We start from the raw sequence: 14307 nt of genomic DNA, 5'->3' as shown, positions 1-14307 counted from the left end.
TTTACTTAAGTAATAACTCATAATTAATATAGCGAAATTTCATGAAATATATTTTTTTAGAATCTCTTAAGCACCTAGTTCCCTCAAGAAGGCCTTTTAGAAGTAGCGCTGTTTAAAAAAATTCGTAAAAATTTTAAATAAAACAAAAATATGTATAGAGTGCGCCCAGACATCGCTGGTAACTGGACCCTTCATCACTACAACGCGCCGTGACACACCGCCCTCAGCGTGTCCCAGTATTTGGCCTCTAAAGGGATCGCCGTGTTGTAACAGTCGCCTTGTTCGCCCGACATGTCACTCTGTGACTTTTTTGTTTCCTAAAACAAAATCGGTGCGAAAACAAAATCGGAACCCATTTTGAGACGATTACGGACATCCAAGCGGCCGTGACGAGGGTACTCGCGGACATCCTAGTCGAAGCCTTCCAGAAATGTTACGAAGCATGGAAAACGCGCTGGAATCATTGTATAGCTGCCCAAGGGGACTACTTTGAATAATTGTAGAATAATTTTCAAATATACAGTTTTTATGGAGTCAGTCTCATATTTGCTTGCAAAAGTTTTAAGCTATTTCTGCAAATTTAGTATTGAACTTCCTCTTAATCTTTCGTAGCGGTACGATATAGTCTATGCCTCAGATTCGCCTAGAGAGACTCCTTACTTGTCAAACTCGTTGTTTTTTTTTTGTTGCTGAAAATGGAAGGAATCCAAATTATCGAGAAGTTGAGTTGTTCAATCACCAAGTTTAAAGCCTTTCTACTTTTGCGAATTGCGCTGAAATTAGTGTTTGGCGTCGACAAGGCTAGCAATGGCGCCTGGTTATCTGTGTATATGGTAGCTTTCTGTATGGTCTCTTAGTAATCCAATTGAATTCTACAGCTCTCGCTATGTTTAGTGCTTCCGCTTGAAAGCAACCATTTAATCTTTGAAAAATTGGTCAGATCGGCCATACAAATTCATCGATTAAATTCAAGTTCTTGTATGAAAACTTTTATATATGCACTACAGCCGAAGTTACAGTTTTTTCTTATGTTTTATATAATTGAATTATATTGAATTTTATCTCTATAAAACATCATAAAAATATGGACAAAGTTTATTATTTAATTAAGTTTTCTTAGTTTATTATACAGGCATGTTCTGGAAATCGCACGATTTAAATTCGGCACCGAATTTGCAACTCGCGTGAATTTGGTAACAGTGTTTCACAATTCGAAACAACTGATTGAGTATTGACAAATAAAATTTGATTCTAAGAATTTTACAAAATGATCTTATTTTCTATTGCTGCATATTTATTGACCAAAAATGAATGGGAAAGAAATGAGAAAATGAAATGAGGAAATGAGATCACTTGGATATCCCAGATTCCGTGTAAGTATATAAATATAAAACAAAGTTTGAAATACAAGAGATGCTTTTTATCCCAATAAAATTTTGTTGCTTATTACAGGATAAGTAAAGAAGCGTTTCAGGGAATTCGTGATGTCCAACCATTAATAAATCCGTCATTTGTTATGGTCGAAATAAAGCTTGCTACTACTTTGAAGTACCTTGCAGAGAGAGGATTTCAGCGCTCGGTAGAAAAAGACACCGACATATCCCTTCCAAGAAGTACCGTGTGAAAAGTTTTAATAAGATGCTAAATGCTTTAGAAAAAGCACTGTGTCCAAAATGGATTAAATTAGAAATGAGCGAAGAAGAAATTAAAATGACGAAAGCACATTTTTTCAGCAATTTCAGTATTCCCGGAATAATCGGTTGTATAGATGGGACCCACATAAAAATTACGAAGCCCCACCAAAATGAACATTTGTTTTTTAACAGGAAGGGTTACTTCAGCGTTTATACGATGATTGTGAGTTAAAAATATGAAATTTGTTGGTGATATTAATTCAGTTCTTTTAAAGATTTGCGATTACAGAATGCGTATAACGGCTTTGGATGCATGCCACCCTGGAGCCACAACATCTTTATATTTTCTTTACGTGGTGCCAAACAATATCTTTCATCCAAGTATGTTGGCGGAGACTATAGATCTTGGCTACTAGGAGATTCAGGATATGGCTTGGAACCATATTTACTTACCCCTTATCGTGAAGCAAACGCTGGATCACCACAACACAAATTCAATTTACAACACTCCAAGGCAAGAAATATCGTTGAGAGAGTAATCGGATTCCTCAAGAGCCGCTTTAAATGTCTTTAAACAACTTTGTCATATGTCCCAGAGAAAGTTGTAAAAATTATAAATGAAAGCAGTGCTTTGCACAGCATTTATCCCCATTATAATCTGGATGCCTTTGCTTTAAATGTAGTGGACGATTTTCTGGACGAAGAAGTTGCTGATTATAGGAGCCATCTACAAACTGCCGCTGTATCCGTTCGAGGTGAAATCGCAAATAAGTCAACGCGTATAGTTTAATTATCATTTTTTTTTTATTCAATAAAACCATGACATTTATGTTAAACTTTTTGACTATGAGATCATTTAATAAACTTATTATTTATAATAGTAAAATTAATTAATCGATATTTTTAGTATTTGGTTTGAAATAAATATCTCTTTGGACCCGAATTTCCTCGATTTTTTGCTTAATTACATTTTTAGTGATCAAGCTTTCCTGCTTGGCCAGATAATACTTGCGACGATCTTAGTTTTGTTCGGCAATGAGCTCGTTTTGTTGCGCCACTAATTTGGTCAATTTATCCATATTTGCAAAAAGAAGCTGCAAAGTAACAGATATCTTTTCAACTGCACCTGCTTCACAAATTTGAGCTACTTCTTCCTCACGGGGGGTTAGAGAAAATTTTTTGAATTGCCCTCCTCCAGTAGCTCTGCTTTCGCCTTTGTTGTGTGCGATTTTCTCTCGAATGCAGTCTTTCCAAGCGGACCATACCTATTAAAAAAATGTTAATGCAGTTCACATATACTATCGCGTGATATTTTTCTCACTTTTTTCCGGCCGTTAATATCTTTTTACGGTGGACCTTCGCTATTTAGCATTTTAGCAAGGTTTGCCCACAAAGCCTCTGCAGCAACGCGATTCCATTTAAGGAAATTTTTCGCCAAGTCTGGATTTTTGCCCATAAAATTTAAAAAAAAATTTCTTGACTTTGGCTTTTATGTTATCCCCTAAAATATGAAAATGAAAGTATTAATTTTTGTGAAGAAATCCAAATAACTGGCTCAAATATAATACTTACATTTTAAGTTTTAGAACCAAATGAATTAATTTCGCGCACTTCTTTTTGACCGATATCAAAACGTCAAACAATTTGCGAAATCGATTTCTAAAACATGCACCGATTTCATGTTCGAAAAATTTGTATTCGTAATGGCAAAGTGGTATTCAGTACACCGTCTCACAAATTCATTATCATTCTCATGCGAAAACGATTTCTTGAACATGCCTCATAATCTCTTTTCAAAAAATATTTTTTTATTCCCTGTTTCTTTTTTTTTGATTTTTAATAGCATTTTTTTTCAACATAAGTGCCATTTCGAAATCTAAAATAAGTGCCATCCTAATGTACATGTGTAAGTGTTATTTCCCGTCATGAAGTGTAACCATAAGTTTTCATAATTAATTTCAAACTATTTTTCGGTTTGTTGAAATGCATATTCTATGAGAAAATTATAATGAAAGTTACGGAAGGCGATGCTAACATGTGCACACACGCTCAATTATAATGGCAAACCATAAACGAGCCAGTAAATAACAAGTGAATGAGCATAAAAGCGCGGAAGTCACGTGCCAAAAGGCAAATAAATACCTTTAGGCACATATTTTCACACTGAAAATGCAAATACACACATACAAAGGTTTAAATCTAAGAGAAAATCAGCACTTTCATCGTCATTTGAATACTGATAGAGACAAACACATATGCGCACTAACATATAAAGCACACACAACCGTCAAATCATACCTTTGTGCCGTATAAGCACATTTAAATACACACATTCTCGCAGAAAAAACTGTATACGTTTGAAATTATTTAAAACAGTCGTGTGTGTACATATGTAGTTGTTGCTACACACAGTCTTAATGCCATTTTGGTTTTTTTTGACATTCGTTGAGAAAGTAGTATACTCGTCGCCATGGTTGATATCTGGTGCCACCCAAATACACACGTATATACATACGCAAATTGGTAATGATGCGCGAAAATATTTAGACTTCGAATGTTCATATCTCGCAACGTGTCGCTTGTTTAATGTTGCTCATACGCTCCGTTGAACCGCTGCGATGTGGGATTTTTCATTATTATTACGGCAACAACGTGTATTTTGTCTTCAACTTCGGTCTGCACAAAGCATAAAACCGATACAAAAAGCATGAAATTTTGTATCAGTTTTATGCTTTGTGTGTTTTGTTTTTGTGTTTTTGCACTTTTCTAATTTAATTTTCGGTGATTTTATCGCATCGCTTTGGCTGCGCTTCAGTTAACAAGCAAGCGCGCACATCACTCATTTATCATGATGTGTTTTTGGTATGCAGTCACATTAGCCGTATCCACCATAATTATCTTTCCGCATTGATGCTTCCACAAGCGTATCAAACAAAACGGGAAATCACACACAAGTGATTTTTAAACGTGCTTATTCATTTTGAATATAATTTTGAGTAACATGAAAATTCCTTTCGAATACCAGTTGCGGTAAATACCAAAGTAAAAGCAAGAAGAATAACCAGACATTTAGATGTTGTCATATGTGTTCCTTTCTTTCTGGTGCAAGGACTAAAGCCGCTTGACTTTCCCAAGCGACATCGCTTTGCTCTATGGGCTCTTGAAAAGTTCCAAGGAGATTCAACATTTTCGAGCCAAATTTTGTTCAGAGATGAGGCAAAGTTGCCACATTTGGCACAAAAGGCAACCTGAAGAGGTTCTGGAGCTGCCATTTTAACCAGAAAAATAACAGATTGGTGTGGTTTATTGGCCTGTGAAATCATCAGTAAATAAATAGTTCTTTATAAATTATGTTGGTGGGAACGCAACCGTCAATCGCGACCATTATAGCACCATGATAACCGACTATTTGATGCCTGAAATTGCTTCCCACATATCGCATCAATTAATTAATTTATTGAGAGAATACTTCAGTGAGCATATAATTTAATTTTTTGGGCCGGTCGATTTGACACCAAGATTATGTTATACCACACCGTTGGAACTTCTCCTATAATTATTTGTAAAGTCCAAAGTCTAAGGGGACAATCCCGCTTCGATTCAGGCCTTGGAGAAAAACATTACGTGTTCATTCGTCAATTACGAGTAGAAATGCCCGAACGAGTGATCGAAAATCGGACTCAACGGATGAACCATCTGATACGTGGGCATTTCTTAGAGAACCTCGAAATGGATTACCCTTTACATACACGATAGGTGAACTTCGTTTAATTTGAGGCGCTCAATTATAAACGAGTGTGCGTAATATATCTAACCATATACATGATTTTGGAATGTATTAAACCATTTTTCCATGTCTTCACTGAAGTCTAAAAAGTCGTATTTTTCTATGAGAAGGAGTAGTATTTAGTGACTGAATATACATATTTAAAGCTATACTACGCCAATAAATTTTGTATAAATTAACATAGTGCCACTACTTAGTGCTGCCATTCAATTCTAATATATGAAAATTGACACTTATCTACAATCATTCGTACAAATATGTATAATAATATAACCTACAATATATATGTCATCAATCGCAGTTGAATGTCAAAAACATGCTTGATGGGTCCGAAGTTATGGCGCACCAATGCCAATTGGGTGTCAATTGGTGAATTTAGCAAGCGTTGTGTCCAGCCATGCGAGACTGCTGGCAATGAGGCACGACGCCCAGCAGCTTGTTAAATCGTTATCAGCATGAAGTAGGCTGTCGTGGCATTTGCGGTCAACAAACAAGACTATAGGCAAAAGCCAGACTGAGATCGGGAGGGGTAATGCCTAACAGCCGTCGTCCTCGCTGCTGATAGGTTGGACATAAACGCATGTGGTTGAAAAGTGTCATTGAAATTGGTTTACACGAGACGCTCTCACAGGACTTTTTGAATCTAGTGTCCTTGGTGGTGCCATCGATATGTCAATTGGTGCGTTACAATCTGCTATCTTTATCGATTGTCCAGTGAGAATTCCATGACATTAAATGGATTGGAAGTGAAGTTATTGCGTTTAAGGTGTCAGTATGTTTGTATTATCGATGCGAAAATGAGCTTCGAACAAAGAGCCAACATTAAATTTTGTTTTAAATTGGTAAAACTTTTACTGAAACGTTTCAAATGATGAAACAAGTTTACGGCGATGATTGCCTATCCCGTAGCAGAGTGCACGAGAGGTTTCCACGTTTTCAATGTGGTCGTGAGGACATAAATGACGATCAACATGTGGGTCAATCAAAATTCGTCATTACCGGAAATTCCATCGAAACTGTGCGTGAATTCATCAAAAATCAGCCAAATCATTGAAATTAATAGAAATGGTGTTGAACATCTCCGAAACATCGATTTATCGCATTTTGACCGAACATTTGCGTTTAAGATAGGTGTGAGCACGGTTTGTTCCGCACAAATGAACTGACGACTAAAAATTACTCAGAATCCAACATTCGATCGGCGCTTGTGATCGATTATTTGCCCAAAAATCACATTTTAACCATTAATTACTTCCCGTATTCACCTGATATGGCACCGTGCGACTTCTTCCTTTCGGGAAATATGCATTTGCCCATGAAAAACACATGTACGACTTAAAGCGATGATTAAATTTTGATACAGCCCGCCCCTCCACTAGGCCTTCTTCTTCTTCTTAATTGGCGTAGACACCGCTTACGCGATTATAGCCGAGTTAACAACCGCGCGCCAGTCGTTTCTTCTTTTCGCTACGTGGCGCCAATTGGATATTCCAAGCGAAGCCAGGTCCTTCTCCACTTGGTCCTTCCAACGGAGTGGAGGTCTTCCTCTTCCTCTGCTTCCCCCGGCGGGTACTGCGTCGAATACTTTCAGAGCTGGAGTGTTTTCATCCATCCGGACAACATGACCTAGCCAGCGTAGCCGCTGTCTTTTAATTCGCTGAACTATGTCAATGTCGTCGTATATCTCGTACAGCTCATCGTTCCATCGAATGCGATATTCGCCGTGGCCAACGCGCAAAGGACCATAAATCTTTCGCAGAATTTTTCTCTCGAAAACTCGCAACGTCGACTCATCCGCTGTTGACATCGTCCAAGCCTCTGCACCATATAGCAGGACGGGGATTATGAGAGACTTATAGAGTTTAGTTTTTGTCTGTCGAGAGAGGACTTTGCTTCTCAATTGCCTACTCAGTCCGAAGTAGCACCTGTTGGCAAGAGTTATCCTGCGTTGGATTTCTAGGCTGACATTGTTGGTGGTGTTTACGCTGGTTCCAAGATAGACGAAATTATCTACAACTTCAAAGTTATGACTGTCAACAGTGACGTGAGTGCCAAGTCGCGAGTGCGACGACTGTTTGTTTGATGACAGGAGATATTTCGTCTTGCCCTCGTTCACTGCCAGACCCATTCGTTTTGCTTCCTTGTCCAGTCTGGAGAAAGCAGAACTAACGGCGCGGGTGTTGAGGCCGATGATATCAATATCATCGGCATACGCCAGCAGCTGTACACTCTTATAGAAGATTGTACCCGCTCGATTAAGTTCTGCAGCTCGAACTATTTTCTCCAGCAGCAGATTGAAAAAGTCGCACGATAGGGAGTCGCCTTGTCTGAAACCTCGTTTGGTATCGAACGGCTCGGAGAGGTTCATCCCGATCCTGACGGAGCTTCTGGTGCCGCTCAACGTCAGTTTACACAGCCGTATCAGTTTTGCGGGGATACCAAATTCAGACATCGCGGCATAAAGGCAGCCCCTTTTCGTGCTGTCGAAAGCAGCTTTGAAATCGACGAAGAGGTGGTGTGTGTCGATTCTCCTTTCACGGGTCTTTTCCAAGATTTGGCGCATGGTGAATATCTGGTCAGTTGTTGATTTGCCAGGTCTAAAGCCACACTGATAAGGTCCAATCAGTTCGTTGACGGTGGGCTTTAATCTTTCACACAATACGCTCGATAGAACCTTATATGCGATGTTGAGGAGGCTAATCCCACGGTAGTTGGCGCAGATTGTGGGGTCTCCATTTTTATGGATTGGGCATAGCACACTTAAATTCCAGTCATTGGGCATGCTTTCGTCCGACCATATTTTACAAAGAAGCTGATGCATGCTCCTTATCAGTTCTTCGCCGCCGTGTTTGAATAGCTCGGCCGGCAATCCATCGGCCCCTGCCGCTTTGTTGTTCTTCAGGCGGGTGATTGCTATTCGAACTTCTTCATGGTCGGGTAATGGAACGTCTGCTCCATCGTCATCGATTGGGGAATCGGGTTCGCCTTCTCCCGGTGTTGTGCTTTCACTGCCATTCAGCAGGCTAGAGAAGTGTTCCCTCCATAATTTAAGTATGCTCTGGGCATCGGTAACTAGATCACCTTTGGGGGTTCTACAAGAGTATGCTCCGGTCTTGAAACCTTCTGTAAGCCGCCGCATCTTTTCGTAGAATTTTCGAGCATTACCCCTGTCGGCCAGCTTATCGAGCTGTTCATACTCACGCATTTCGGCCTCTTTCTTCTTCTGTCTGCAAATGCGTCTCGCTTCCCTCTTCAACTCTCGGTATCTATCCCATCCCGCACGTGTTGTGGTCGATCGTAACGTTGCGAGGTAGGCAGCCTGTTTTCTCTCCGCTGCGACACGGCACTCCTCGTCGTACCAGCTGTTCTTTTGCACTTTCCGAAAACCAATGGTTTCGGTTGCAGCTGTACGTAAGGAGTTTGAAATGCCGTCCCACAGTTCCCTTATACCGAATTGTTGATGAGTGCTCTCAGAGAGCAGGAGTGCAAGCCGAGTAGAAAAACGTTCGGCTGTCTGTTGTGATTGCAGCTTCTCGACGTCGAACCTTCCTTGTGTTTGTTGGCGTGCGTTTTTTGCTGCACAGAGGCGGGTGCGAATTTTGGCTGCAACAATATAGTGGTCCGAGTCGATGTTAGGACCTCGGAGCGCACGCACATCTAAAACACTGGAGACGTGTCTTCCGTCTATCACAACATGATCGATCTGGTTGGTGGTTTTTCGATCCGGAGACAGCCAGGTAGCTTGATGTATCTTCTTATGCTGGAATCTAGTACTACAGATAACCATATTTCGGGCCCCGGCGAAGTCGATCAGCCTCAACCCATTTGGGGATGTTTCGTCGTGGAGGCTGAATTTACCGACCGTAGTGCCAAAGATACCTTCTTTGCCCACCCTGGCGTTAAAGTCGCCAAGTACGATTTTGACATCGTGGCGGGGGCATCTCTCATAAGTGCGCTCCAAGCACTCATAAAAGGCATCTTTGGTCACATCGTCCTTCTCTTCCGTCGGGGCGTGGGCGCAAATCAGCGATATGTTGAAGAACCTCGCTTTGATGCGGATTGTGGCTAGACGTTCATTCACCGCAGTGAATGATAGTACTCGGCGACGGAGTCTCTCTCCCACCACGAATCCAACACCAAACTTGCGCTCCTTTATATGGCCACTGTAGTAAATGTCACAAGGACCTACTCGTCTCTGTCCTTGTCCCGTCCATCGCATTTCTTGGACGGCGGTGATGTCAGCCTTTATTTTCACGAGGACATCAACCAGCTGGGCAGCGGCACCTTCCCAATTAAGGGACCGGACATTCCAGGTGCATGCCCTCAATTCGTAGTCCTTATTTCGTTTGCCATGGTCGTCATCAAAAGGGGGGTCACTCATCCGAGGCTTGTTGTTAATATTCGCTGGGGGTGTTTTTTTACGTGGCGGGTCCCAAACCCAGCGCACAACCCTATGCAGGGGATGTTTCGCCTTCTCACGTTAGCTCGCCTTCAAACGGATGTTCTTAGGCTACCCAGAGGATACTTGGTCAAAGACCGGAAGTCGTGAGCTGCTTGAGTCATATGCAAAAGAATCGTTTCTGGCCACTCCCAAGTGAATGGCGATCAGAGAACTTTCCTCACTTGCGTGAACTTCTACACATGACTCCAGGCCTACAAGTCTATAATTATATAAATTCCAATGAAGAAAACAATAAAAAACGATTGCTCTGGTAGAACTGGAGGTGGTGCATTGAAATAAGCTTAAAAGTGAAACAAAATAGCAAAGCATAGAGCGCCATAAACAAACTTCACAGAAATAAGCAGGGAAGGGCTATGTTCGGGTGCAACCGAATATTTTATATTCTTGCGTTATCTATTTTAGGCACAAAGATGCACTGTTATGAATGAAACACGTTCTCTAATTTCCATTGGGATAATTCACATATTAGCCAATATATGGGATAAAAAGTTATATGGAAGTTTGATTACCTTTATATTAGATATAGGGAGGCTAAGGGAAGTATTGGTTCGATTCAACACATTTTTGACATAGAGACATACCATCATAATGGAAAGATTATCCCTTAATTTCAGTTATTTATATCACAACGTTATATTAATTGTTTCCTGGTTTCTGTAGTGGAAACTGAATGATTCAAGTGGAATTTAAACTTGTGCTATGTGGGAAGTAATGTGTGTGTTGCCTACTCCACTAGAAAACTTTTGTCAACTAATAGTTAAAGCATGCGTACGTGTGTGTGCGTCTGTATAAATATTTCTTTTCTTTTTGCCTGTTTGCAGAAAAAAGCTCCTTAATTGTCCTCCAAGTGAATGTGTGTGTGTTTGTGGGACTAGAATTTGCCGACAGTACGCAAGGTGGCGAGGCAAAGTTTAATGTAGTTAAGTACTTGAATATATAGTATGCATGTGTGTATGTAAGGATGTATGTGTATGACTTTCTTTTGTGTTAGCAAGCATTGCTGTTGCCACGACGATGAATAGTTGAAGCATTAGATATGCATGATCCCTGCAGGAGTACACCAGGCAAAAACTTACTATACAAAAACAAAAACATAGAAACAACAACAACAAACAAGAAACCAACGAGAAATTCAATTAAACAGCAATATGCGTCGCCGCTTCATGTTGCTCAGAAGCATTATTTGGTATAATGATTTTCTGCTCTTGAAACCTGATACACAGCCATAAACATACGCACACATATGCATAGGAAATGTGAGCCAAAGTCAATTGCTGCATGTTGAGGAATTAAGTAACTAAGCTAGAGGAGCAAACTGCAAAAGCTCGGCAATAAAGCCACAGAAATGTGGGAATATTTGAGGAAGCAGATTATTTCGGGTTTCTAAAGACACCATTGACACTGACTGCAGCTTTCCAGCAAATTTGATAGTACTATTGTAGAATCATAAACGGATAGATCTCATTGATTGGTAACGAGATGGTAACAGGCGACATGACAGAGACGCAATACTGAGTTATTTAGTGGTTGGTCAAAAATTCAGAAAAATCGGATGGACTCTCTCATCAGACGAAGAGCTAAAAAACATTGCTTCTGTTGAGATAGTGCTGAAAGTCTTCAGAAAAGTTTTAAACAATAAAATCTTTAAACCAGTCAATGTTTGTAATGCACACCATAACAAAATTCGATTTTTTTCATTCAACTAAATTTCCTTCAGGGTGATACACTGATTATAGTAACCCTCCAATTTTCGAGACCACTTATGTAGTACGATTTGTCCTTTGCTTAAAAATGAGTCTCAGTTTCGGCGGAAGCCTTTTTATTCGACAATTTTTTTCCAGTGAGCATGCTCTTGAGGCGTGAGAGCAGGAAATATTTAGTCTCTGCGGGCCATATCTGAAGAATATGATTGATGCAGATGCAATGCGAAACCCAATTCATGGATTTTTGGCATCCTTTTCACTGACTTGTGACACGGTACATTGTCCTGGGGAAACAGCAATTTCTTTTTCTTTAAATGCCGCAGTTTTTCTGTGATTTTGTATTTCAAACGTCCCAATAACTATGTAATAGTCGCTATGGATGGTCCTTTCTTTTTCAGGATAATCAATAAAAATTATTCCACACGCATCCCAAAATACATACGTCATTATCTTGCCATCCATCTGTTGCGTTTTTAGACGCTTTAGAGGGGGTTCATCGTGTCCAGTCCTCTCGGATGGCTGTTGATTGGATTTCGGAGTGAAATAATGAAGCCACATATCGATAAAAAAACTCGAGTTTATTGTGTGTTATTATCTCCAAACACTGTTCCGAATCATCAATTCGTCGTTGTTTTTGGTCAAAAGTGAGCTCGCGCGGTACCCACTTTGCAAATAGCTTATTCATACCCAAATATTTGTGAGTGATATGATTGATATACATATACGTGGGATTCACTTTGAAAAGCACACACCGCGTTTTAGTTTTTAACTTGATTTTACGAGGTGTGTTCAAAAAGTATCGCGAATTTTGAAATTTCGCGGGTTACGTATATTCGAATTTCGAACTTTTTGTGGCATTATGTTGGTACTCATGTCTATCACTTATGTCGACAAGCGCGGCCATTTTGAATGTTCATTTAATTGTTGACAGCTGCTTTGCTTGCACGTGTTTTGGATCGTCTTTGATTTTTACCTATCAAAAAAATTGCCCCTGCTCACACACATCGTTGCTTGTACGCGACTTTTTGGCCAACAACACACTATTGATGCCACAGCCACCGTATTCCCCAGATCTGGCCCCCTGTGACTTTTTCTTGTTCCCTAAACTGAAGAGGCCCATGAAAGGTCGACGTTACGTTTCTCTTGACGAGATAAAGACGGTATCGAGGGAGGAGCTGAAGTAGATACAAAAAAATGATTTTTTGAAGTGCTTCGAAGATTGGAAAAAACCGTTGGCACAAGTGTATAATATCACTTTTTTTTATTTATTCATGAATAAATAAATAATTTTTGAAAAAAACACAAATTTCGCGATACTTTTTGAAACACCTCGTATATAGACGGCGCCACTAGGGGGCACTAGATTCAAAAAGTCCTGTTAACTTTGGTACGTTCTTCTTACATTTTAATTTTTGTAACAAACCTTTAGCCGAATGTGTTTGCCAGTGTATGAATTATACTATATATAGTATTCTCTGGTTGACGTCTTACACCCTTTCGTATTTCTCTGGCATTGATTCTTTCAAGTAGCAAGAGTAGAGATTGTTCAGTTGCACCCGACTTTAAACCTTTATTATGTTTTTAAATTTTTGTGTAAACATTGTAAAATTACTCTTCAACCTTACTCACCTTCAGTGTGATGCCGCCCAAATCATATTCCCGATTAAAGAGATCCTCGACCGTTGCACGATATTTGTCCGTATAGGTCTTGAAGAGGAAACGTTTGATGATCGAACTTTTGCCCACACCAGCACCGCCCAGCATAACCAATCTTATGCGCTCCAAGTCGGCCATTATGAATACGGCTAATGACGGCAACTGTAGATGCTCGGCAAATGCTTACACAAACGGCTGCTTGGGTAACCAACAGTCAGCAGTTACTGTTATCACAATATTTTATTTAACTTAACTGTAAGCGCCGTCTCTCACTCTCTCTTGCCACACTTTCCACAAGTGCCGTCTTTTACATGTTGAAACTTGTGGGTAGTCTATTCTTCTTTTCCCCTTCTTTTTTCGGTGTTATTATTTATCGCTTATTTAACAGTTTCGTATTTTATTGCTTACTAATTCACTTGCCGTTTGTTAGTGTCTTTAAATGCTGCTCTTATATCTCTTGAAGTTTGTTCTCGCGAATTTCATACCGTTTTACCATTGTGCGTCGAAGAATGGGCTGAAAAGATAAATTTCGAGGAAATGGTAAGTGAACTTCTTATAAAATTTTATTGAAAGAAAAATAAGTTAAGAGGGTTTTCGCTGAGATTTCGTCAAAAGCTAAGATAAGCTGTTAGGGATCTATTACTTACTAAGTCCATTTAAACATCAGTAGATAATAGATGTTTTTAGCGCGCAACTAAGTTCTCGCTGTATCTTTTTTATGAATTCGCAATTTTATTATAAGGAAGTGGTTACAAAAGAATTATTCGAAATATTTCCCAGCGCTAGTCACAACTTTTTTCCATCTTTATGGAAAAGCTCTAATACCATTACCGTAAAAATGTTCATATTGTGATGCTATGTAAGAATCAAGCAATTTTTCGATGTCGTCTTTAGGAGGCAACTGCTTCTGAGCCAGACCATGTGCCATCGAACGGAACAAATATTAATCGGACGGACTGCCCATTTAAGCTTTTTTCAGGTAGATTTTAACAGATTTGTCAACTTGAGGACGAGTAGAGTCATGTAGTAGAATCACCTTTTTGTGTCTCCTTTGGTTTGAGGCCA

General features: G+C 39.7%; 1 protein-coding gene across 1 annotated transcript in view; it reads right to left on the bottom strand.

The window, feature by feature from the left end:
* LOC125777067 (GTP-binding protein Di-Ras2-like) overlaps positions 1 to 13993 on the bottom strand; it is a 47871-nt gene extending 33878 nt beyond the window's left edge. Inside the window, exon 1 of the mRNA XM_049450955.1 lies at positions 13216 to 13993. Coding sequence (XP_049306912.1) covers positions 13216 to 13380 — 165 coding nt within the window. The 5' untranslated portion in view covers positions 13381 to 13993. The remainder of the gene's footprint in view (positions 1 to 13215) is intronic.
* Positions 13994 to 14307: the final 314 nt, after the last annotated feature.

This window comes from Bactrocera dorsalis, chromosome 3, assembly GCF_023373825.1.
Source record: "Bactrocera dorsalis isolate Fly_Bdor chromosome 3, ASM2337382v1, whole genome shotgun sequence".
In the NCBI taxonomy this organism is placed as follows: domain Eukaryota; kingdom Metazoa; phylum Arthropoda; class Insecta; order Diptera; family Tephritidae; genus Bactrocera; species Bactrocera dorsalis.
This window is presented reverse-complemented; position numbering and strand designations above follow the sequence as displayed.